This window comes from Camelus bactrianus, chromosome 10 (assembly GCF_048773025.1).
Source record: "Camelus bactrianus isolate YW-2024 breed Bactrian camel chromosome 10, ASM4877302v1, whole genome shotgun sequence".
Taxonomy (NCBI): Eukaryota; Metazoa; Chordata; class Mammalia; order Artiodactyla; family Camelidae; genus Camelus; species Camelus bactrianus.
The window spans coordinates 40,185,558-40,210,422 of NC_133548.1; the positions used below are offsets into that span (position 1 = coordinate 40,185,558).

General features: G+C 46.8%; 1 protein-coding gene across 7 annotated transcripts in view; it reads right to left on the reverse strand.

The window, feature by feature from the left end:
- MICAL2 (microtubule associated monooxygenase, calponin and LIM domain containing 2) overlaps positions 1-24,865 on the reverse strand; it is a 213,615-nt gene that overhangs the window by 118,061 nt on the left and 70,689 nt on the right. For 4 of the 7 annotated variants that reach the window (XM_074372383.1, XM_074372379.1, XM_074372381.1 and 1 more), the window contains exons 4-8: positions 14,007-14,214; positions 10,156-10,272; positions 8,702-8,803; positions 4,692-4,847; positions 1,491-1,591 (exon numbers count right to left, since the gene is read on the reverse strand). In XM_074372383.1, coding sequence (XP_074228484.1) covers positions 1,491-1,591; positions 4,692-4,847; positions 8,702-8,803; positions 10,156-10,272; positions 14,007-14,214 — 684 coding nt within the window. Of the gene's footprint in view, positions 1-1,490; positions 1,592-4,691; positions 4,848-8,701; positions 8,804-10,155; positions 10,273-12,051; positions 12,214-14,006; positions 14,215-24,865 lie in introns of all 7 variants that reach the window. The other 3 variants (XM_074372378.1, XM_074372380.1, XM_074372377.1) reach the window with 1 other exon arrangement.

Genomic DNA, 24,865 nt, shown 5'->3' on the forward strand with positions numbered 1-24,865 from the left:
AGTCGGGTCACCATGAGCAACATTGAGTGGCCTGGACAAACACCCTGGGATGATCTGGGGGAAGCTTCATGTCCCAGAAGGCTGGAGTCCTCAGCCAGTGAAATAGGAACCCCAAGTCAAACTCAGTGTGAATCCCCAGGGTGGGCTAACAAGAGCCTCCCCAGTCCCTCCTCTGCAAAGGTACCCCCTATGCCTGCACCCTGGACCCCAACAGTCCTTCACTCTCTGGCACAGGCATCCCAGCAGGGCAGGTAACTTCAGGAGGGACCACCTGTAGAGCAGAGGGAAAAAGGGGACACAGCCTCACCTCCCCCAGGCCAGGTTAGCAGTGGGGCACCAGATGCTGAACACCCACTGCACACACATCTGCTGACTATGCTCAGCTGGTTTTATCCAACCCCACCCACCCACCCACCCACCCCAGCCTCCTGTCCGGCAACTCAGCTCTCAGTAAAGCCCTGAGCTGATGTGGAGGAGGCCCAGGGGAGGGCTAGGTTACTAATGCCATCCAGCCGGCTGCAGGCACAAGCTGGTGAGAGTGCAGGCACATTCTCTGACAAGCAGCAATGAATGGTCACTGTGCTCCCTGGGCCACAGGCTGACACCCGGAGAGTAGGCTAACCTCGGACTGCACGATCCTTATCTTGAGGCTACAGCAGCAGTGGTGGCAGAAACAGGGGGAGGGCTCTGGAAGGGTTGAAACCCGACCAAAGAAGCTTCCAGCCCTGGCCCCACCACTCCATGTGCTCCTTCCTTGCCACCCTGCTCTCTGTTGAAGCAGGAAGGTGCAAAGGCAGGAAGCCAGCAGGACCGAAAAAAAAAAGCAGGTGTCCAAACCAGGCAGAGGAGTCATGGAGGGACTCTGCAAGCCAAGCGCTCTGTATATGTTTTAAAATTTATTCCTCTGAATAACCCTTTCAGACAGAAACTATTATTACTATTCTACAGACAAGACAACTGAGGTTCAGAAGAGGCAAGCAGCTTAGTCACAGTCCTGAGTTAATACATGGCAGAGCCAAGACTCAGTTTGAGTCTGGCTGCAGTAGAGTTCTCCCCCATACCATGACAAGCGGCTGCAGGGTGACAGCCGCAAGTGAAAGTGCCCGAGGTCCACTAGGATAAGGAACCCCCATATAACTCCAAACGATGTGTGACCTCGCAGAAAAGGAGGCAGGGATAAATGAGACACTCGGAAGGAGAAGCTTCAGCTGATCTCTCAGTGGTTAAGACCCACACGAACAGCCAGGGAAGAATCTCAGCATCCTCACCCCAGTTCTCCGCAGAAACAGCTTTGCCTATATCGTCAGTGCGGGCTCCTCCACCCAACACTCATGCACCACTAAGGAGAAGGAAGTGGTGGGTGGTCCCTTCCCTCTTCTCTCCTTGCTCAGCCTCTGACAGGATAACGTCTGCTCGCACACTCACTGATGCTGCCAGCCCAGGTCACAGAGGGAAGGACAGTCTGGACGTCACAGCCAAGAGATACGTACATTAATGATGACACCCTTGTCGAGCAGGCTCTGCTTCTTGGCGGTCATGACAAAATAGTGGGTGCAGTCCTTGTAGTAAACAATGTTCTCAAGATCAATCCCTGAAAAGAGAAGGTTCATCGTCTCAGTATTACTTCCTCAGCGCCTACTGTGTCAGGAGCCCTGCTTTGCCTCATTTCAGGTCTCACTATTTACCTGCAAAATATTTGTGTTGGGTCAGCTTTTAAGACATACAAGGCTGGTGAGATATAATCAAGTGCCAGAATTTACCCAGTTAGCTCTGAAGTTCCACAAAGATACTATTTCTTTTTGTTGTTGTTGCTAACTGAACAATAACACTGTGTAAGTCCCAAGGCGGACAACATGTTGATGTGATACATTTCTATACTGCAATAAGATTAAGCCACTCTTCCTTTTAAAACTCATAAAGCCCTTCAGGGCTGTGGACCAGCATTACAAGTCAGAGCTGAGTGTGTGCTGCAGGAAGACACAGTGCTGTCCGTGGCATGGCAGCTAACTGACGACAGAACCAGGATTTGCACCCTAGCCCGTCTGATTCTGAGTCCCAGCCACAGTGCCCTCCATGTGGCCAGAGATGCAAAGAGCTATGTGAATTCTCCAAAGGCTGCTCAGGGATATTTCTACCACACCCCTGCTGTGTGTGAAAACCCAGGACCCCTGGTAGGAATGACTCAATTAGAGGACTGGGTTGTATCTTTTTGCACTCTCAACCAATTACAAAACACTTTATAGACTAGGTTTCTGCATTTAAAACAATGCTGTGAGATGATAGCTTAGATCAGTGTTTCTCAAAGTGGGATCCCCAGCCAGCTGCAGCAGCATCCCCTGAGAACTTATGAGAAACGCAAATGACTGTGGCTCAACCCCAGACCTACTGAATGGGAAACTCTGGGGGCCCGGTCAGCTTGAACAGGTCTTACAGGTGATTCTGATTCATGCTTAACTTTGAGAACCCCTGACTTTGCTTCTTTGAGGGGAGAGAAAGGAACAGATGCAAGGCAACTTATCAGCAGTTATCACAGTGTGGAGCAGGGTAACCATGGAAACTCCTTTATTACTGTTAAATAGGAAATAGCCATCAATGAAGAGGGCCTCCCCAGAGGATCCGAGGAAATTCCTCACTGTCACTCTGTGAGGGGCACTGTTGTCAAACAATGGCCAAAGGTGACCATCACAGCAAAGTGTAAAGGAAGCTCATTGAAACATCTGGAAAAACACATTAAACGTCCTGTCATAATTTACATTTGGTGGTTTACTTAAGTGTTTAGTTTTTTGGCTTTTGAGGGGTTCGGAGGGTTGGAGAATTCCTAAATCATTCAAAAGGACATAATATGCAGGAAGGAAATACTTCATATATACAAATAATAATGCCACTGTGGTGACACTCAGAGGGTCATGCAGTGGACACATCGCTGTGGCGTCAGAGGCAGAGTCTGGCTCAGCAACTAATCTTCAAAAACTATCTTACAGAAATAATCCAACAGAAGCAGTTTTATCAGTAACAGTAAATAACTGAAAAGTTTAAATCAGAGGGCCACAAACTTTTTCTGTAAACGGTCACAGAATGAATATTTTGGGATTTGTGAGCCATCCGCTCTGTGTCACAAGCATTCATGGTGGGGCAGCCACAGGCAGCGAGGTAAACAGACCAGTATGGCTGTCTCCCAAGCAACCTTTACTTATAGACATTGGAATGTGAATTTCATAGAATTTTCAATTTGTCACAAAAATTTCTTCTTCTGATTTTTCTGCAGCCGTTCCAAAATATTAAAACTATTCTTAGCTTGGGGGAGGGTATAGCTCAGTAGTCGAGCACATGCTTAGTATGCACAAGGTCCTGGGTTCTATCCCCAGTACCTCCATAAAACAACAACAACAACAACAACAACAACAACAACAACAAAACAAACAAAAAAACCTCAAACCATTGTTAACATCTTACCTTGAAGGCAACACAAAAAGCACATAGCAGGTCATGGTTTGCCAACCCCTGGCTCCAATGCTTCAGCAGCAACAATACATCCACCTCATGAGCTATTCTGCCAAACCTGACCCCCAGGAGGACTAGGCAGTATGGACAATATTTATCGTGTGATGCTCAATGAGAAAGGCAGAATAACAGAGTACTGCCCCTATGATGAAAGCTCTAGCCATGTAAAAAGTAAGGATGCAAGTGGAAAATTACCAAAAAGGACTACGTGAAGATGAGGACTATTCCTGTGGTTAGGTGGTGCTGGGTGCTACTAACTTACCTCTAGTATAAAAATTGTATTTAACACTGTTACACTGTCTTTTCAAGGAGAAACATATATTTTAACACCAGGTTAAAAAGAAAGAGGAAAAAAAATCTGAAATGTACTTAACTCGGAGCAGGAGCTTCATCCTTCTCCCCCCTCACCCTGCTTTAATTTTTTCTCCACTATCCTTATAGACCACCTGACATGTTGGTTATTTGATTATTGATGGGTCTCCCTCCCACCAACAGAAAATAAGCTCAGAGAAGGGGTTTGTTTTGCCCACTGCTGTATCTTACGCCCTCAAACAACATTTGGCACATAGTAGGTGTTCAATAAATGTTTGTCAAGTAAAGGAATGAACCCCTTCTCTCTTCAAGGCCCACGGGTGGGGGACAGCTGATGCCCCTGGGTGAGTGTCATGTTCCCCTGGCATTCCTGTACATCCCTTAGGGGAGGGCAGCTGGCACACTGATAAAACACCAATGCTTCTTCAGGGACCACCTAGAAATCACTGGCTCCCTCCCAGAGCACTCCCTGAACCTCACACTGACCTTGGGCATAGACCAACCGGCCTGCATTAGGATGGTTTATGTGGGTGTCCCTCCCTGGACAAGGAGCCACTATTGGAAGGGCACTGTGTCAGCCTCGACTTTGTATCCCACAATATTGAGTACTAGCATACAATGGGCCCTCAGCAGATGTCTCCTGATGATAAACGCTTATCTAGTTTCATGTACAGCATCTAGAACTTTTCCTCCAGAATCCCTCTTGTCCTTGAAGAAATCCTGCCCATCATTAACCTAAAGAGAAATCTCTGCTTCCACTTTATCACAGTGCGTCTCCCAACCCCAAGAGCTGGGGAAGCCAGCCCTGCCCCCCTCCCCCGGTACACTTTAGAGAAGCATGGACAATAGCCTGGTTTGGAGAAAGGTGAAGGTCCCACCTGTTTCTTCTTTAAGGTCCTGAAAAAACTTCTGATTGAAGATGAAAGCCACACCACTAATCTCTTCCACCTTGGCCTCAGCTGTACTGTTTCTGTTTATGAAGTTGGCGGTGATCGCAATAGCCAGCTTCCCACGGAATTCTTTTCTTCTGAACCCTGCATGAGGGAGAGGGGGGAAAAGTGGGTCTTTCTTCTGGATTTGGTGTGAAAACTGAAAAAGATTACTGAGGAAGCTATTCTCAGATGGCCCACAGGCCACTGAAAGCAGCATGTTGGATCTCTAGCGAACAGAGGCTGGCAGAAACACTGAGGCTTGTACTTGAGGAGTCAGAGGCACTTCTAAGTCAGTGGGACTTTTTCCTTTTCTAAAATCTGTAGGACCAATTGTCCTGGTTAGGCTTCCACAAACAAAAGGCTAAATGTGCTTCTCCAACAGGCAATCACAGGACTCATCTTTTAAAAGATGTGTGAGGCATTGCCACTAGGTAGCCTCATGGAAGACACACATGCCCTTGAAACTTACACAATTTTTCATGATTTTTTTCCTCTGAAAAGTAGGATTATGAGATCGAAATCCCGAGGAACAGGGATTTTAACAAATTTTCTTTCTGCTTCCAGTCCACAGTGATTGGTACTAAGGACACGGTAAATGTATAATGAATAGCTGGAATTCTAACTTGCAGTTAATTTAGTTCAATGATTCCTCAGGGTTCTTATAGTTTTCAGTGGTTTACATTGAAATCACTTTTAAATGGCAGTAAGAATTATGCACCCAAATACAATGTTGGGGTTTTTTTTTCCCCACCCACACCAACAGCAATTCCAGGACCCCAGAATTCAACTCAGTTTTCACTCATCTACCCGGAGGGAACATTGGATCCCACAGTTGTTAAGGGCTCAGTCCCACCAGACTGCCCTCCACTCAGATGCCAATCGTAAGCCCATGTTGTCACCTGTGCTGCTGATGGACCGGCTAGAGAGACTGGAGGTTCAAGGACCCACTCCTTGGGTTCGATTCATTTTCTAGAGTGGCTCGCAGAACTCAGAAACATCTTACTAAATAACGTGGGAGTAGTCAGAGGGAAGAGATGCTTAGGGCAAGGTGTGGGGGAGGGGCCTGGAGCTTTCGTGCCCTCTCCAACTGTGCTACCTTCCCAAATCTCCACATTTTCACCAACCCGGAAGCTCTCCAATCCCTCTCCTTTGCGTTTTTACGGAGGCGTCATTACAGAGGTATGATTCATTAAATCACTCACCATTGGTGACCGAACTCAATCTCCAGCCCCTCTCCCCTCCCAGGAGGTCAGAGGGTGGCGCTGGAATTTCCAGCCCTTTAATCACAGGCTTGCTTCCCCTGGCAACCAGTCTCCTCCCACCCGTAGGTGCTTTCCCAAAGCCACTTCATTAACATGAACTCAGAAGCAGCAAAGAAGCTTGTTATGAATAACAAGACACTCATTTCACCTTTATGGCTCTGAATCTGAATTTCAAGAAGCACAGACAAGAGGCCAAATGTCATAACAAAAGATGCTCATATTGCTCTCATCGCTCAGGAAATTCCAAGGGTTTGGGGAACCCTGTGCCAAAAAGGGGAACAAAGACCAAATATAATAAATTTTTATAATAAATCAATATCGCAGTATCCCTTTTTAATAAATGAATATCACAGGTGATTACAGAGAATCACAAGCAGGTGGTCCTATTTCAACAGACCACCTCCTCCTAATCCCATTTCTTTTTATCAGGTCTTCCTACAGCCCTGAATTTCCCCCAGCCCCAGATACTGCTGTTTATTTTGCTTAACTCAAGGCATTTGTCTTGCTAGCAGACTTAACCATGGTCGTCAGCACCTGTGGGAATTCCCCTCACATTCTCTTACCACATGCTCAAGCCTTGTAGTGATTTGGCAAAGTTGTCAAATATCTGTTTAACTAAAAATCTTGGGTTTCCATTCAATACTCCCTCATTTTAGTTCTACATTAGACCTTTGTGGAAATGGTCAAAAATGGCCATCAGTCTCTAGTATTTCTTAATGGGGGTGAGTTGCCCCGCCAGGGGCATTTGGCCAAGTGCGGAGATGTTTCTGGTTGCCACAGCTAGGGGTGCTGCTCATGTCTAGTGGGTGGAAGCCAGGGAGGCCGCGAAGCACCCTGCAGTGCACAGGACAGCCCCTGAGGCACAGAATTATCTGGCCCCAGATGCCAGTCATGCCGATTGAGAACCTGGCTCTAGTCTGCTTGAAGGAGAATTAATAAAATGGCCACACTTAGGCTAACAGATTGCTTATTCTTTAATTCTTTATTCTTTATGCTTTCCCTTAGAACAATCAACAAACCTGACCAACCGTTACTACCCACAGCTCCAGGCCCACTGTTACAACTAAAGCTATTGATCTTACCGTTTCTACTTTATTCCAGTAATCGAAAGTAATAATCATGCTTGGTCTCCGAGTCCTTCTCCAAGGAGAAGGTCACAGGACTGTGACCTTACAAAAAATAGCCTGCAGTACCAAGAAGACCACACCTTGGGTGCTTATAAGATAAAGAGATGAAAAGAGTGACAGCCACTAGCCTCTATAGCCTTGGTCATCTGGAGACATCATGATGCCCCTCTGAGTCTTATGAGAAGAAAATAAATCTGTTGATTGTTATCAATGCTTTGTTGTTTGAGCTATGGCTATATAATCACCCTGCCCCATCCCCAAGGTGGGTTCACAGCTTGAAGGTACTAGCCTGCTGTGAGTCCTCTTTGCCTGGCAAAGCAATAAAGCTGCCTCTTTTCTTCTAAGCCCCAAGATCTTGTCTCTGGGTTATTGGGCTCATCAGGGATATTTTGGCAATATGCTTCCGTGGTCCTAAATTGCTCAAATCATTCTCCTCCTTCCTGACCCGCTTTTCATGTTCACAAAATGCCAAACCACCCTCAGGTTAAACATGGTCCTGGATTTTTATATCCAGACTTACTGTTTTCTCAAACCATCAGAATGGCCTTATAAACTCTAACAATAACATTCAGGTTGGCAGCTTAAAACTTCTCTGTTCAATATTGGTTATTGATTGCTGGGGGCGGGGAGTGGGTGTGTAAGGCAAGAGGGGAAAGGAACACCGGGTGCACAGCCAGTGGGAAGGGCCCGAGCTTGGGGGACCACACATCCTGAGTTCTCTAAGATCAGTCCTAGTTCAGGGAGGGTGCTCTGTCCTCAGAGAAGGTGCCCTCCCAGGCAGGCATCTGTGGCCTGCAGCCCTTGAGCAGGGCAAGCTTGAAAAGCAGACCTATCCCCAGCCCAAGAGATGCCACGTGGGACCACTCTGCCCACAACCCATGGTCTCAAATTAGTACAGTTAGTCCAAATCAGTATAACCTTTGCACCAATTAACCGTGGGGCTGGGGTGGAAGTGATAAAGCATTTCCTGGCAACAGGGTTCCTCTCTCAATCTGATGAGATTCTTCCCTGAAAAACATGTTAACGCTTCTAAATTTAGAATTCAGAGAAGCATGGTTTTGTACCTTGACAGGTTGGGAAAAACCGACTTTACTGCCTAGTCAGTGTGCTTGAAAGTTATGAGAAGAGATGGAGTCCTCCTTCTGGACTATTATACTTCATGGTAAACCATCAATAGTATAAAAATGGTTCCCTTAGTTGGACGAAGTATGAAAGTGCTTAGCACCATGGCTTGTACACTGGCAGGTGCTCAATAAATGTACCTTGATTTTTTTTTTTTTTCATTTCCATGGCATTTTACATATGAGTCCCCTCCCAGCCCTTACAGCGATGCTCCAAGAAGTTCTATTATCCACACTGACAGTTGGGAAAACCAAGGTTCAGGGAGAATTCAATAGCTGTTCTCTAAACACTCAGCCTCAGGCACAGCAGGGTGGTCTGCCTTTGTATCAAGACCCACCCCCTTCAGCTTTGGCATCTGCCATTTGGCCTTTTCTCCACCTCCTTCCCGATACACCCCCTCCTACCCCTGACCCCCATCCTCAGCCCCAAGAAGAAGAGTCTTCACCTTCCAGCATGTTCCTGCGGCCATCGGCACCAATGATAACATCAAACTCAAACTCCGACAGGAAGTGGTCTGCAGGAAGAAATTCTGCCCGCCAGCCAATTTCTGCCAGGACAGAAAAATGAGATGAGTTGGCAGTGAGAGATGGGAGGAGGGAGTGATTACACCCTCTCTGTGTTGACCGTGAGGAAGGGAAAATGTCACCAGGTTTAGGCACCCCAGACAGAACCTCCAGTGGAAAGACCCAAACCGCTTGGATTCACACTTGAATCTGCAGTCCTTCTGGCTTTAGTTTCTGTTCAATCCAGAACAAGGTAAACCAGCAGTGCCAATTCCATGCCTGGTTTTACTTATTTCTTTAAAGGCTGGGAGTCTATCTGCAACGAATCTCAACATGAAGTCTCACCTGCACCTTATTTATCTCAACAGATTCCACTGTGTTTTCTTCGTATCCCCCATGTTCCTCACCGCCCTCCCATTGCTAAACAGACCCAAAAGGATGTGCATGGTGCAATGAAACCAGTTATCACACTTAACTGATTCTGTTGGGCAATACACAATCACTCATGAAACCTCTTTCAGGTGAATCCTTGCTGGTTACCTACAGCTAAGACTTAACATCCACTAGGGGTCTGAGAAAGGTTAAGAGCATGCAGGTCTCAAAGTTAAATTACAGATGCTGTCCTGCCACAAAAGCCAACTAGCACCACCCCTCAATGCTCGACATTCTGGGCAGAGGACTGGAGAAACTGGAGTTGTAACCTCCGTGTGAAACTATGAGGTCTCTGACGCTAAGTTCGACCAAAAACTGAAAGCCCTGCCCAGCAGCAGAAGAGTCTGGTAATAAGTAAGATAAAGGAACAAACTCTCTGACCAGTGTATATAAAAGAACAGAATTTATACAAATATCCTAAAAGGAACAAGAGAAAAATTACTAAATAAGACATACCTACAATGGATGAACTTTATGGTTTGTAAATTATTTTTCAATGAAGCTTAAAAATATTCTATACCAAATAATATTTTGAACACTTATTTCATATATGCTCTAGAAACTTCCCTTTCTTTACTGGATTTTAAGATATCATATGGGTACAAGTGTATCTACATATTTATGTATGTACACAGCTTGAAGAGCACATGAATAAACTTTATCAGACAATCAACTCTATGCCTTCTCTCCTACTTACTACCTAGACTTCACTTGTCAAAGTACTGCCTCCTAATGACTGGGTAACCAAATTACAGGTTTAATGGCTTAATTAATCCCCTGAGAGCTGAAGAGCAAACCCAAAGTATCTGACAGCAATGGTCCAAAAAGTTAAAATAGCCTCTGATGGAATTATGTCACAGCTCCCAGTAAGAATTATTCTTATAGAAACATTCTCTGGGAGCTGCAGTGTGACTTCCATTTTGCAATATCTGACTTCTAGACCAAAAGGAAAATTATACTGTACTTTGATTTTCTTGATCTTCAGGAGGCTCTAGAACCTTCACAAACTCCACATTCACATGGATTTCAACCCCCAATATCAAGGCCACCTTGAATAGGATGAGCTGCAACTGACGAATACCTGTTAGAAGGGAAGGGGGAAGAGACAAACTGTCAGCAGCAATGTCTGAGTGCCTCCTGTATACAGAATACTATATAATCACTGCTCAATGATCTCTGAGCATAGCAATACACAAGCATACCTCGTTTTACTGTGTTTTGCTTTATTGTGCCTCTCAGATAGTGCATTTTTTACAAATCGAAGATTTGTGGTAACTCTGCATCAAGCAAGTCTACTGGTGCCATTTTTTTCCTGACAGCATTTACTCATTTTGTGTCTGTATCATGTTGTGGTAATTCTAGCAATAATACAAACTTTTTCATTATACTTGTTATAGTGATCTGTGATTAATGATTTTTGATGTTACCATTACAAAAATATTACAACTCACTAAAGGCTCAGGTTATGTTAGCATTTTTTAGTGATAAATTTAAAAAATTTAAATTTTAATTCCTTTAAGTTAAGGAATGTACTTTTTAGACATTATTATACATATACACTGAATAGACTACAGTATAGTGTAAACATCACTTTTATATGCACTGTAATTCATATAACTCGCTTTACTGTGATATTCACTTTATTGCAGTGGTCTGGAACCGAACCGGCAATTTCTCTAAGGTATGCCTGTACAGATAACGATCATTACTGAGCACCAGTTCTGTGCCAAGCGCTCTGTATTCTCTCATTCAACCCTTACAGGGGCCTTTGGGGATAACTATTCTCATTTTAGAAATGAGAAGTTGAGGCTCAACAAGGCTAAGTGACTTGTTCAGGCTCACACAGTAGCAAAACTAGAATGTGGACCCAGACCCATCTGATTCCAAGACTAGGCTCTAGCTGTCAGATCATGCTATAATGATGGTGGCTCTCTCTTTCCTGCCTCCTTCCAGAGCTGGGTTGTGGGTTTGATAAGATAAAGATAGAAAGAAAAGTAAGCAGAGAGAGAGGAAAGGGCCAGTGGGCAAAGTCAGAGATCAAATGGCTCACCCTGAGGGGGGCTCTGCCTGAACTCTCAGCCATCCAGGGTAAGGGTGGGGTGGGGAATCCTCCCCATAAAGCTGGGCTGGTGGTTTCCCACCTCCTAGCCCCTCTCCTAAACTGCCCCAGTGAGTGTCCCCTTGTTTCTCTATTTCATTCCCTGCCATTGAGCACAAAAGGGTATGCCTTCAAATATATTTCTGCAGAGCACGACGTTTCAAATGTTCTGTGAGTCCTCTGTAGTCTGTGGGTTTTGCTCATTTAACATTTACTGAACATCTACACTGTGCCAGGTGCCATGGTAGGCCCAGGAGATACGAAAAACACCAATGGAGGAAACGTGAGTAAACGGAATGGGGCAGGGCCTGATGGTTGGGGGCAGCGGGGTCTGGGCTGCAGTCTGAAAGCCAAGAGGGGAGGGACCAAGCATACCAGATCCCATGCGGAGATTGAGAATATGAAGGCTGCAAGGGGCCAGGGCACTGGAGGGTTAGGAAGCTTCTGGAGAGAATCTCTAGCCCAGCGGTGGGGGAGAAATCAGACCACAGTGGAAGCTGGGATGAGTGAGAAGCACAGGCAAAATCTATGTTGCCTCTTTCTAGAATAAATACTTTGACGTAAAGAAAAGTAATGGGCAAGATCAGAGGACTGGAGGGGTTGGGGCAGGTAAAAAGGAGGGAAGGAAACCAAGAGGGACCAGAACTGGAGAGGAAGTGGCCAGCTCTGCCTCCCTCTGACAGTGGGTTGGGAGGAAGGAAGGAGTACTTGGGGAGAGGCGAGTGCAGGAGGAAGGAGAGGTGCTGGAAGGGGAGGGCCTACCAGTGGCTCCTCTTCCCCAGAGCACTGAGGGAGGCCATCTGCTCAGAAGGAGGCAGCTGTGGTGGAGGCGTGGATCAGCCACAGTGGGAACTGGAGGAGGATGCTGACACAGGATGAACTGAGAATTGCTGAGCAATGCTGAGGACCAGGTCACAGCTGGGGCTGCAGAAAAGAATCCAACCCACCTCCTGCGTGGAAACAAGCCTTGGCAGACGCCTGGCCTCTCCTCACAGTCTCAAGGTTCCTAGTCTGTCTGGTTTGGGCACACAGCAGGTACTCAGTTCTTCCCGCCTCCCTTCTCACAGGTGTTGGAGCTGCCCTTGACGTTGATCTCTCTAAAGGTTTGATCCTCAGTTCCAGAGTCCTGCCAGTGTTTCCACACATGGGGCTATTTTCAAGGACTAGGGGTTAAGTGGGAGCCCCATCAATGGGGCAGCGAGGGGCTCCCGACCAGGAGGGCAGCCTGACAGCCCTGGGGCCCTCTGGAGGCTGCTGGTGCCCAGCTCTGAGTCTCAGGAAGGCTGGAGGGAAAAGTGGTGCTTACGTTGTCATTCTAAATGGGTGAAACCAACATACTTTCTTCCGTGGTGGTAAAGAATATCTGGAAAGCTGACACTGCAGCTTTCTGGGCAAATCCAAATTTCTTTCCAATGGACTCTTAGAATTTTCTCATCCCAGTGCAGGGATAAACTCTGGGCCACTGCTGTTAAGTTCTCCTGTATCTGACTAAATTACACCCTGTGTGGCTGCTAATACTCTCCAGTCTTTCCCTCACCAACCTCATACCCTTTTCCCATCAGTTCCTGTCCTCATAAGAACATGGCTCTTAGAGTTCACCTTCCACTCACTGGTTAAGAGACCGCAGCTCTGAACTCTGAGTTGGGGACCCTGGCTGCTGCTTGCTCACTGGACACAACTGGATGCAAAGCGTTTCCTGAGTCACCCACTATAACCACGTTTCACACTTGACCTCATTTAATCATCGCAGCCCTCCTGGTAGGCAGGCATCAATCACATTTATGGGAAACAAAATTGAGGCTTGAGGAAGGTAAGGAATTTGACCTGTCACACAGAGAATGGACAAGACAGATTTTAGATCCAAATCTGTTCAAACCTTGAACTCCCCCACAAAGTATTAACTTCCCTGACTTTTATGGGTCATGACTGTTACATATAAAATGGCTGAAGACCTCCTCCCTGCAAAGCACTGAGGAGAGAGGCTGCTCTTCCAAATCCTGTCTGCATCTGCACAGATCCTGCCTTGAGAGACCCAGGAGGAGGCATTGATGCTCACCTGGTCCTCCTTAAGCATCCAGGGATAGTCTAGGACCTGAAATCCACATTCTCAATTCCCCTCCTTTTCTGGGTAAACACCCATCATAATGGCCTCTTTTTAGAGCTCAAGGAAACTTGGTGTAGGATCTGTGTTATTCCTCTGTTCTGAAACCTGCCATGATTGCCCAGAACAGGTAATACGATGTCCAAACTCCTTTGCCTAAGAGGCACTCAACATTGAATGGTTTTATGTGGCTCCCCCTTCTAAGCTCCCCTGGCAAGTCTGACTGCTCTATTAAACCACGTTTTATTATTGACAAAACCTCAGTTGAGTTCTCTGACAGTGCAGATGTGTTACTTACCTCTCCCCTCTATTTTCCATATTTCATTCATTCATTCAGCAGAAGTCTATTGAGCATCCACTATGTGTCAAGCACTCTCTTACTCCCTGGAGATACTCTGGTGAATAAAACACACCATGATCCCTGGCCTCACTGTGCTTCCAGCCTAGTGGGGCACAGCACAGGGTCTGGCACCAAATGTCTGCCAGCTGGATGTGTGGAGCCCCCAGGAACTTGTAAGATGGACCATTCTGGGGCTCCTCAATGTAGAGATATGCCCCCCACCCAGGGTCAGCCCCCTCCCAGCATGAGGTGCCAGCCCCTACTGGCGCTACTCACTGATGTGGTCGATGGAGCCAGCACAGAACTTCCCGTAGAACTTCTTGGCTCCCAGGCCTCGCAGGTCATGGATTGTGAAAGGCCAGAGGTGCAGCACGTTGTTTCGGGAGAAGGTGTCCCTCTTCTCCACCACGACCACTTTGGCCCCTAGGTAGGCAAGTTCAATGGCAGTGCGCAAACCACATGGTCCTCCCCCAATGATGAGACACTGTGGAGGTGAGAGAAGAGAGAGACACTCAGTGAATTCTACCTTGGAGAGAGAAACTCCCAGTTGGCAGCATAACTGGGGAGCAAACCCCCATCCACTCAAATCAACCATCAAGTGCAAACCAATCACCTGCTAAGACCTGCCATTCATCCAGCCAATGTACATTATTTGTGGGCCTACCAAGCACCAGGCACTGTGTCAAACCCTGTGAGGGACTAGGAGGTAAGAGGACTTGGGGAAGGCACAATAAGATACACATGAGGTTCAGAGTCTGACTGAACTGGCTTAAATCAAAGCTCTGGCATTCAAACTCTTAGTTTCCTCATCTGTGAAATGGGTCTACTACTCTTTCTTCATAGTTATTGAAATAAGATTGCTTTTAAAAAGGTTTTGGTGTATCTTTGTGTTCTGGACTAGTCAATGGTTTCTTAGATAGGACATCAAACATACAAGCAACAAAAGAGATAAACTGGACTTCATCAAAATTAAAAACTTTTTACACTTCAAAGGCCACTATCAAGAAAAAGGCAACCCACAGATAGGAGAAAATATTTGCAAATCATATATCTGATAAAAAACTAGTCTCCTCAATGTATCAAGAATTTTTCAACTCAACAATAAAAAGACAACTAACCCAAGTAAAGAATGGGCATGTGATCTGAACAGACATTTCTTCAAAGAAGACATACAAATGGCCAATAAGCACATGAAAAGATGCTCAACATCATTAGCCATCAAAGAGATACAAATCAAACTCACAGTGAGATATCTCTTCATACCCACTAGGAGATATCTCTTCATATCCACTAGGACGACTACAATCAAAAAGACAGACAAAAACAAGTGTTGGTGAGGATGTGGAGAAACTGGATCCCTCAGTCATTGCTGGTAGGAACGTAACATGGTGTAGATGCTTTGGAAAAGTTTGGCAGTTCCTCAAAAAGTTAAACATACAGTTACCATATGAGCCAGCAATTATACACCCTAGAGAAATAAAAACATGTCCACTCAAAAATGTGAACACAAATGTTCATGGCAGCATTTTTCATAATAGCCAAAAAACAGAAATAACCCAAGTCCATTAACTGATGAATAAACAAAATGTGTCATATACACAATGGAATATTATTCAGCTATAAAAAAGGAATGAAGGGTTGATATAAGGATAAACTGCAAAAACATTATGCTAAGTGAAAGAAACCAGACACAAAAGGACACATGTTGTATAATTACATTTATATGAAATTTTCCAGAACTGGCAAATCCATTGAGATAGAAAGCAGATTTGTTGTCACAAGGGAATGGGGGAAGGGGATTGGAGAGTGACTGCTAATAGGTATGGGGTTTCTTTTTATGGGGATAAAATGTTCTAGAATTGGTGGTGGTGCTGCAAAACTTTGTGACTATACTAACATCATTGAATTGTATACTTTAAAAGGATAAATAGCATGGTACGTGAATTATATCTTAATAAAATATTTGCATGAGAAAAAAGATGTATGGTACCAAGTTTGGCACTCATTAGTGTTGCTGTCGTAATTTTTATTGCTGAGACCTTGTCCTTGTCTTCTAGAAATTCAGTCTAGTGGTAAATTCAGAACTGTGAAATAAATAACTAGAATCCTATGTGCTTAGTTCTATTTGGAGCCCAGAAGAAGAAATCTAATCCAACTTAGTAAACTGGAAAAGCCTTTGCAGAGAAGGTCTTTAAAAACTATCATCATCATCATCACCACCGCCATCACCACCACCATCATCATCACCATCACTATCACCATCATCACAGCCTACATTTGTTGAGCACTTTTGATGTGCCAGTCACTGCTTTATGTGTTTTAGCTCTTAATCCTCACAAGAAATCCAAGAGGAAGGGACTATTATTATCCCCAGTTCACAGATGGGAAAACTGATGCACAAAACAGCTAAGTAACTGGCCCATGGTTTCAAAGACTGAAAAGAACAGAACTAGGATTCAAGCCCAGGTGGTCTTACTCCAGAACACACCACAGTGTACTGCTGCTGGTTTGCCAGGAATAAAAAGAAAGAACATTTAAGCGGAGAGATTGCCCATTCAAAGAGAAAGAAGTTCAAGGTGGATGGAAAGAAGGATACTTTGGGGAAAGGAAGTGAAACGAGGGAAAAGAGATAAGGATTATTTTGGAACTAGATGCTGAGAGCCTTAAATATCAAGCAAAGAATATGGCTGTGGTCCTATAGTCACTGGAGCCATGGTGGGCAGAGGTGACAAAACAGGATTCTGCTCAAGTTCCATGCTAGGTCTCAGTGGACACTGCAATGTTGAACAAGACAAGGGTCCTTCCTTGAGGAAGCCATAGCCATTTAGGAAAGAAGGGAAGATGCATAATGACCTACCCAACTAGTTATACTGGGCAAAAGCCCTTCCATTCAAACCAAATCTGATGAGCAGCACCAATCCAACAAAAAACAGGAAAATGGCAGTGACCTGGCTGAGAGAGTCAGAGACACCCCCACACAGCAGCCTGCCCTACTTCCTGGCAGCCCCTGAAGCACCTTCAAGAGGCTTCAACTGGGAGGGTCTAACTAACTGGGGACACCCCAGCAAGGCCACAGGGAAGGAGAGCTGCACCCACACCTCGCTGCTGGATATTGCACAGGCATCTGGAAACATCCCTTCTGTTCCTTCTGCTCCTTCTGCTCAGGATCAAACCTTATCTTTAAAAAATGCATTCCCCTTCCCCTGGCAAATACTCCAACATTCAGTTATCATTCATCTGGGGCCTCCAGACTCCCAAAGGGGAAATGCAAGCAAGCGTATCAGAAGCTCCCACACCACAATCAGTGTGACCTACTCACTGGAACCTTTCAGAGAGTTTGTGGAAACCCCATTAGGGGAAATGAAGTCACTGCTGAGATACAGCTCACTCCAGAGCCGGGGAGTGGGTATACAAATCCTTCTGCCTCCTTTCCAGTTGGAGCTGACTGCAGAGAACCAACTCCCGAAAGCCCAGCTCCCTTCCCTATCTTACACACTACACAGCTCCTCCAGCTTGGACATAGCCAGACTATGACGGGCATTTCAAAGCAAGACTCCAAACCCCAACACACTGAGGTTGGCTTTGGGGTTAAGTCTGGATTCACTGCATTTCTTTGCAGTTAGCACATCTTTTCCTGTTTGCTGAGTTCTGTCACTCCAGGGCCAGGCATGAAGTGGGGTGGGAGGATGTGGGGTGAAGAAGGGCAGAAAGGGAAGGACGGAAGCCGTCCTGCATCCTCCCATCCACAGGCCTGACCTAGCACTGCTCCCAAGGCAAGGCTGGGGATCCCGTTCCCACCAGCTGGGGGGCTGCTGTCCATTTTTTGTGCAAACAGTAGCCAGTGTACTGTCTCTGACCCTCCCAGCTAAATCTGAAAACTGTACCAGTGAAAGCTCAGTTTTCCCACCCTGGGCCCCAGCTCACACTTTGGGCCTGAAATTTCCGGGACGCCAGGCATACGGCATCCTAAAGTCAAAGCAAATACCAAAGGGCCTAATTACATAAAGGGAGAGAATTCGGTGCAGATGCTATCAAGACAGGAGAGAAGGCTTGCTGGCCAGGGCCAAGCCAGTTCCTCTAGGAACACACTTGTTATGATTCACATGGGAACTCGGAGTTCTGACAAGAAACTGAAAACCACGGCTGCTATACGCCTGGGCAGAGGAGCAGGCAAGAAGAGGGCTTCCCTGGTGATGTCGGGCATGGTGCAAACAAATCACAGATGCAAAGCGTTGTGATAACTCAACCCAGAGGAACTCTCCACCATTCTCAGACCTAGTGGGGCTTTACTGTAGAGGACTCAGTGCCAAGGAAAGAAAACTTTTCATTAAAACTCAGCCCTGAGGCCGAGCCCCAAATTAGATTGTACATTCCTCCCACAGTCTCTGTCCTTAGTGCTACCCCAGAACTAAGCTCCACGTGTTACAAGTATGTGCATCTGATTCCCAGACTACTGTAAGTGCTCCTCAGAAGCTGCCCCCGTGTTCTGAATAAGGCCTGGCACACTGGAGGCCTCGATAAACAGTTGATGGATGAAGGAACTTCCCACACCCTCGTGGCCCACCCAGTTCTGGCTGTTTGTCTGTAACTGGGATGTTGAGTTCACATCAGCCAGGGTTTGTGTCTGCATTTCCCACCCAGGCTGGGGGAGCTGGGGTCTGCCAAGGCCACCAGCATCATGGACGTCAGCAGATCTGTGTGCTCAGGCGACATAAATTTATTATGCAGTGGGGAGTGAGGCAGATCCAACAGCAGCAGGAAGTCCATTGTGTAGATAAGCTTGGCATTGCTTAGGCCTCCACGTCTGTGGAGACAGACATGGAAAAATCAGCTCTTTATTTATCAACGGTGGGAATAGGGAAAAAGGGGGCTTGTCCACTGTCAAGGTACAGGGCTGGGGCAGCCCCAGCTCACACAGGACCCCATTGCCCCCTGGAGGAGCCCCACAAGCACTACCCATTTCTTGGTGACATGGCACATCTTTCAACCCACAAGTGGGAGGGTGTGCTGGGACTGTGTCAAGAATGCTAAAGGGATCAGCCCCCAGAGGGAGCCGCCGCTGAGGGGACCAGGGGCTAAGTCAGGGGTTAGCAGTCTGGAGACTTGATTTCCGCTTCTGAATTCTGCCTCCAATTTCCTTGGGAGCTTTGTGCGCAGACAGCCCAGTGAGGTGGGGTGCAGAAAGCCAGCACTGGGAGGCAGCAGGCAGACTGGTTCTGCTGCTCACAAGCTGGCTCACCTGGGCTCTGCACCTCATTGAAAAGAAGGATTATAGGATCTAAACTGTAACACCCCCAGCACTTTCTACCTGCGAGCCACTGTCCTAACCATGTGTTTCATCCTTCTAGCTGCCCTATGAGGTAACAGTCATCACCATCTCTACTTTGTAAAGGAGGAAACGGAGGCACCGAAAAGTTAAGCAACTTGCTCCAGGTACCACTGTTACCCTCATTTTTGAGCTAAAAAAATGGAGGTCAAAGAGGGCAAGAAATTGCTCCAAGGTGGGTCACGTAATAAGGAGGTGGTCAAGTCTGGACACGAACCCAGGCAGTGTGGGTCCCAAGTCTGTGGACAGCAAAGCTGGACCGCAGGGCATGCGGTCAGGATGAAGCAAGGAGAGTTTCAGCTCCTTCCCCACCTGGAGCATAGAAGAGCTGGATTCAAGCTGAGTGCACGGGGCCTCTGCGCGGAAGGCCTGATCCGCATCTGGGCCGTGCTTCGTGTGTTTCCCTGGGGTGGAAATTTGCAGGCTGGATGGAGCTAGAGCCCATGCAAATCCCGGGAAGCCACTCTGGCCAGTGCCTCAGCAGCGGGGCTTTGGGCATGGACAGTGTTGGCCTCTCCGGTGCCTCTGGAGACCTGGCAGTGAGCTGAGTGACACGAGGTCACGCGTGGTGCCGTCTCCCTGGTAGCAGCAGCCCTCCGGATGTGCTGACCTGCAGGCCAGCTCCCCAGGCAGCGCTCTGGTTCCAAGGACGTGCTGTCATGCTTCCTGGTGTGGCTTCCCAGCCTCACCAGCTCTTAGGACGGGCTGCTTATCTAAACCCAGGCAGGAAGGCCCTGACTGTTACTAGGTTACCACAAGTGAAAACAGCTCGATCAGAATCGCAGGACACAGAGTTATTGAATCTAACATGCCTCCCACATCCTATTCTAGGGGCCTGCCCTGGCGCTGCAGTGCTAAGAGGGGCTCATGAGAGATGCAGCCACCTATGGTTCTAGCCGTGGGTGAAGAAGTCCCTGGAAGGGGGTGGCCAGACTGGCTTCTTCACGGTGACTTCAAGGGCCACTCTGGGTGAGGAGCAAACCCTCATCTGACTTGACACGGCCCTGCCCTGCCCTGGTCTGACTCTTCTGGAACTCGGTCACACCCAGTTATTCCTGAGTAACAATTAACACCACTTAAAAACCACCGAAGTTTACAGAAAGGAAAAGGAGAAAAATATCTTGTTCTCCTGCCTGCTCTCAAAAAAAGAAAAAAAAAATACAAATTCCTCTGAGAAACATTCCATTCTTCTCTGTCCTTCTCTTCTGGCCCGAGCTGGTGCTTTCCCCCTGGTAGGAGCAACTGCAACCAGTGACCACCAGGGTCTGGATTTTCAGGGACAGTTTCATTTGCAAACATCCTGCCCCTCAGCCTTGTAATTACATTCATATTGGACCCCTGGTTTGGGAATTTTAAGTACATTCATCAAGGTTGTGTTTCCACTCTGGGTGCTATTCATACCTCATGCATCCTCCCTCCTATCTAAGGCATGATTTCCCTGAAGCCCAGGCACACAGCTGCCCCCAGCCCCGCGCAGTGGAAGAGATCAGCAGCTAGTGAGCCCATGACTCCTTTCACTTTAGATGTCAAAGTGTGCCATCAACAGTGCCAGCTCCATCCCACCTTTGCAGGTGCCTGTCCATCCCCTACTGGGAAGAGCAATAGTCAAGGTAGCATTCATAATAGCAATAATAAAACCAGAGCTCCCACTTACTGCTTGCTTTTATTGTGCAAGAACTGTGCTAAGCACTTTGTAACATATGCACCTCATTTCTTTCCTACAATAACCTTGAACTGGGCATATTTGTTGATGAGAAAACTGGAGTTTACGAAGGTTAACTGACCTGACCATGGTCACAGAACTAGGATGAGAACTAGTCCCGGATCCCAGTTTCTACTTGAAATCACAATCCTGTATTAATTCTTCCAGGTTTCCTTGGGTGTTATGTGGTAGAGTATTAGCATGTTCTCTCTTCAACTAAGATATCTAAGACCATTGAGACCACTCTGTGGGATGGTAGAGGATGCAAGAGAGGGCTCATGTTCCCAAAACTCAGGAGGCTGCCCAGCTGGGGACTGGAGAGAAAGGTAAACAGAGACCAGGAATGCTCAATTGTTTGGGATCACCTCTGTCCACTGTAGACTTTTGTGGAAGAGACAGATTTGGTCAAGCAAGGGTCCCTCCAGGAGATGGCCCATAAGTGGAGGACTGAGGCTGACGATTCAGAGAGACACAAGAAATGTCAGGTCAAGAATGAGGGAGGCAGTCTGGAGGGAGTAGGGAGGCCAGGCTGAGTGGAAGTGAGTGTGGTGCTGTAGGAAGGGGCAGAGGAAGGGGAGGGAGGGGGAACCAGATTGTGGAGGGCCTGGGATGTCAGACCAAAGGGTTTGGATGGTTTCCCTCCTTGGGCTATTATGGGTTTGGAGTAGAATGAAAGTGCTAGTTTAGGACAATTGGTTCCAGAGTAATAAAAAAGACGGTAAGAAGAGAGAAAGAAACTAGAGGTGGAGAAACCAGTCATTGCAGCATTTGAAACAGACTCACTCTCTTGAATCCCCTCCTTCAGCCTTGACCACAGATGCTCAGGCACCTCTGCTGGTTCCCTTCGTCTTCCTGACCTCTGCATTTATGAGTGCCTGGGGTCCTCCTCCCTTCTTGACCTTTATCTTACATCCTCTTCCTATGGCTTTAAATATCATCTACATGCTGATGACGCTCAAAATGATCCCCAACTCCGAAACTCCCAGACTCGGGTAACCAATGGCTTACTGACATTCCCAGCTGCTCTAATAAGCATCTCAGTTGCGGTGCCAGACCTGCAACCAAACTTCTGATCACACGTCGTTCCCCACCTACCACCCTTCCACTCCTCTCCCAGTCATTGCCATCTCCGTAAATGAATAGCCACTTCTCACTTTTCCAGCTCCTTGGACCAAAAGTCTGGAGTCAACGTAGATTCCTTTCCTCTTACCTCACAATCAATCCACCAATAAACCCTGTTGACTCTACCTTCAGAAAACATTCTGTACCGATCAGCCTCCCCTCCTCCACGCTGCCACCCTGATCCAAGATGCCATCCTCCCTCCCCTGCCCTGATAGCAGGGCTCCTGCTTGGCTTCCGGCTTCTCCCCTGTCCCCTTACAGTCCATCCCCCAACAACAACCACAGTGGTCTTTCTAAAGTCAGATTGGGTCACACCCAGCTCACAACCTCTAACATCTTCCTGTGGCAAACAGAACTCAAAACCAGATCTTATGATGGCCTCAAGACCCTACATGACCTTGCCCTCCAACTTCCCTTCTGTCTTCAGCTCCTGCCACTCCCCCTGCCCGCTCTGCACTCCAGCCATAATGGTCTCCCTAAGCACATACAGGGCACAGGGCCTTTTTACTTGCTTTGCCCTCTGCCTGGAACATTCCTCTAAGATACACAAACACTCCAGCCTCCAGAAATAGATACATGTTCATGTTTATCACATTCTCTCTTTCTTTTTAGTTGCTTAGTAAGCTTTTATGTATATATGGCTATTTTTCTAATACCAAGAAAAGGAATATATTGCAGAAAATACACAGAACTAGTTTTAGCTTTCTTCATATTAACATCCACCTTTCCAACATTTTAAATGTTTGTAAATATTTCCACCATCTAATTGTATATTCTTCCATTATGGGCTTCTTTTTTCCTGTTTTCAATCTAGTAACTTTGCAATATTTTTCACAACATTTCACTATACATTTTCAAATGTACAGAAAAGTTGAAACAATTTTAGTGAACACCTAAATACCCACCACCTAGAGTCCATGATTAGATTTTACTCTCCTTGCTTTATCTCACACCTATTCATCCATCCACCTCTCTACCCATTCATCAATGCATCTTATTTTTTGGTGAATCTGTACATTTCTTCCCAAATACTTCAGGATACATTAATTAGAGTTCAATATTTATTCAAGTTTTTTTTTCAGGTAAAATTTACATACAAAAATGTGCCCATCTAAAAATACCACTTAATGTAACAATTTACAATACATGTTGCTTCTCATAGCATTGGTTTTCTCCCCATCAGTGGTCTTTATTCAGTTGACCTAGTAAGTTGTTGTCCCTGGACTCGTGCTGGCATCCAGTGCACATTAGTGCACATAGTTATCAGCAAGGAGCTTCTAGTCAAGGGGGCGGGCTTGGGGCCAATCAGCCAGCTACCTTGCCTTCCTTTCTCCCTTTGGGAAAGCAGAAGCTACAGGCCCTTCCAAGGCCCCAAAAAAGGGTGTGGAGGAATCTCACATTCCTTTAGGAGGAAGAGGGGAAAGAGCCTTCTGAGATGGGCTGAGTCTAGATGTATTCAAAGCTAAAAACGTTAGGCTAGTTATCCATATGTGGGTAAAAAGTAGAGCTAAGATACACAAACACTCCAGCCTCCAGAAATAGATACGCAGGTTCATGTTTATCACTTTTCTCTCCTTCTTTTTAGTTGCTTAGTAAGCTTTTGCTTTTATACATAACAATGGTAATAGCCAGCACTCATAATCCTTTATTCACAGCAACCCACACTCATCCTGCCAATTTCACAGCCTTAACTTTCAAGAGGCGGAGCCAGGATTCAAATCCAGGTGCCTGGCTCCAGGGACCACGCCTTTAGCCACAGTGTCACAGAGACCATTGCAGGTAGTCAGGGAGAGGGAATCCCCACAGCCTTCCATTGCTCCACTTCTCTGTGAATTTTCGTTCTTTTTCAAGTCTGTCTATCTGACCTCCTGTGACCTCCTCAAAAGTAAAAAGGCAGGCCTGGCTTGCCTTTGTACCCCCAGCAACTAGACTGGCCCAGATTAAGTGCTCAGTGATGATTAGAAAAAAGAGAGGTGAAAGTACTCGACAGGCCTTGGGTGGACCAGCACCCTTGGGGGCCAGTCTGGGTTGGGGCTGTGAGAGCAGCAGGTAGTGGCAGGATCCAGGAGGAAAACCACAGCAGGTTGCCCCTTCCCACCCAGGACTGTGACTTCTGGAAGGGGTGAACATCAGGGGTAACTTAATCCAATGAGAAAGGCACAGCACAGGCTGTGCACCCACCTACACTTTCCCAGCCCAGAGAACCCAGCCAGGCCTGTGACCAGCAGCTGTCAACCTGCCCGATGACAAACATTTCCACTCAGCGGGTGCCAAGACTGGGGGCCACTTGAGGTCTGGAGAAGCATCTACTGAGTGTCTTACATAGGCCAGGCCTGCGGCAGATGCTTTAAGTGAACCAACTCATTTCCACTGTGAAAGTGGCATTGCTTTCCCAGTAGACGGTTGAGAAATGGAGACTCAGAGGTTATTTGACTTAATAGAGCTGGCATTTGTGGAGGTCTAAGTCTGTGGCAGGCACTGATCTAAGTGCTTCAGATGTTTCAACTCATTCAAACTTCACAGCAACCCAAGGTTAGGAAACTAAGGCACAGAATAGGGTTAAGTGGAGAGTCCAAGGTCACATCACAGTTAGGAAGGAGGAACTTGCATACAGACCCAGGCTTCTAGCTCCAGAGCATAAACTCAGATCTGCCATGTTACATTTGCCTAAGATCACATGGCAGTTAAGACAGAGCCAAGGGTCACTACTAGATCCTTAAGACTCTGGCATCTGGCTTTTTCTTTGGCATAGCCCATGCTGTCACCTTTCTCCCAAGTGTTAGAGCCCATTTTCCCTTTCTGGCCCCTTTTCTCTCCCTCGTGAGACTCCTCCAGTGGCTCCCCCTTACCCCATGAACACTCATGGCCATGGGCAAGGCTGACCTTACCCGTGGGCAGCAGCCTTGTCCCAGGCTGGCCTCTGCAGAAAGGCCACTGTGGGCCTGGTAATGGATCTGGATGAGAAGAGGCCAGGCGTTCCTTGCA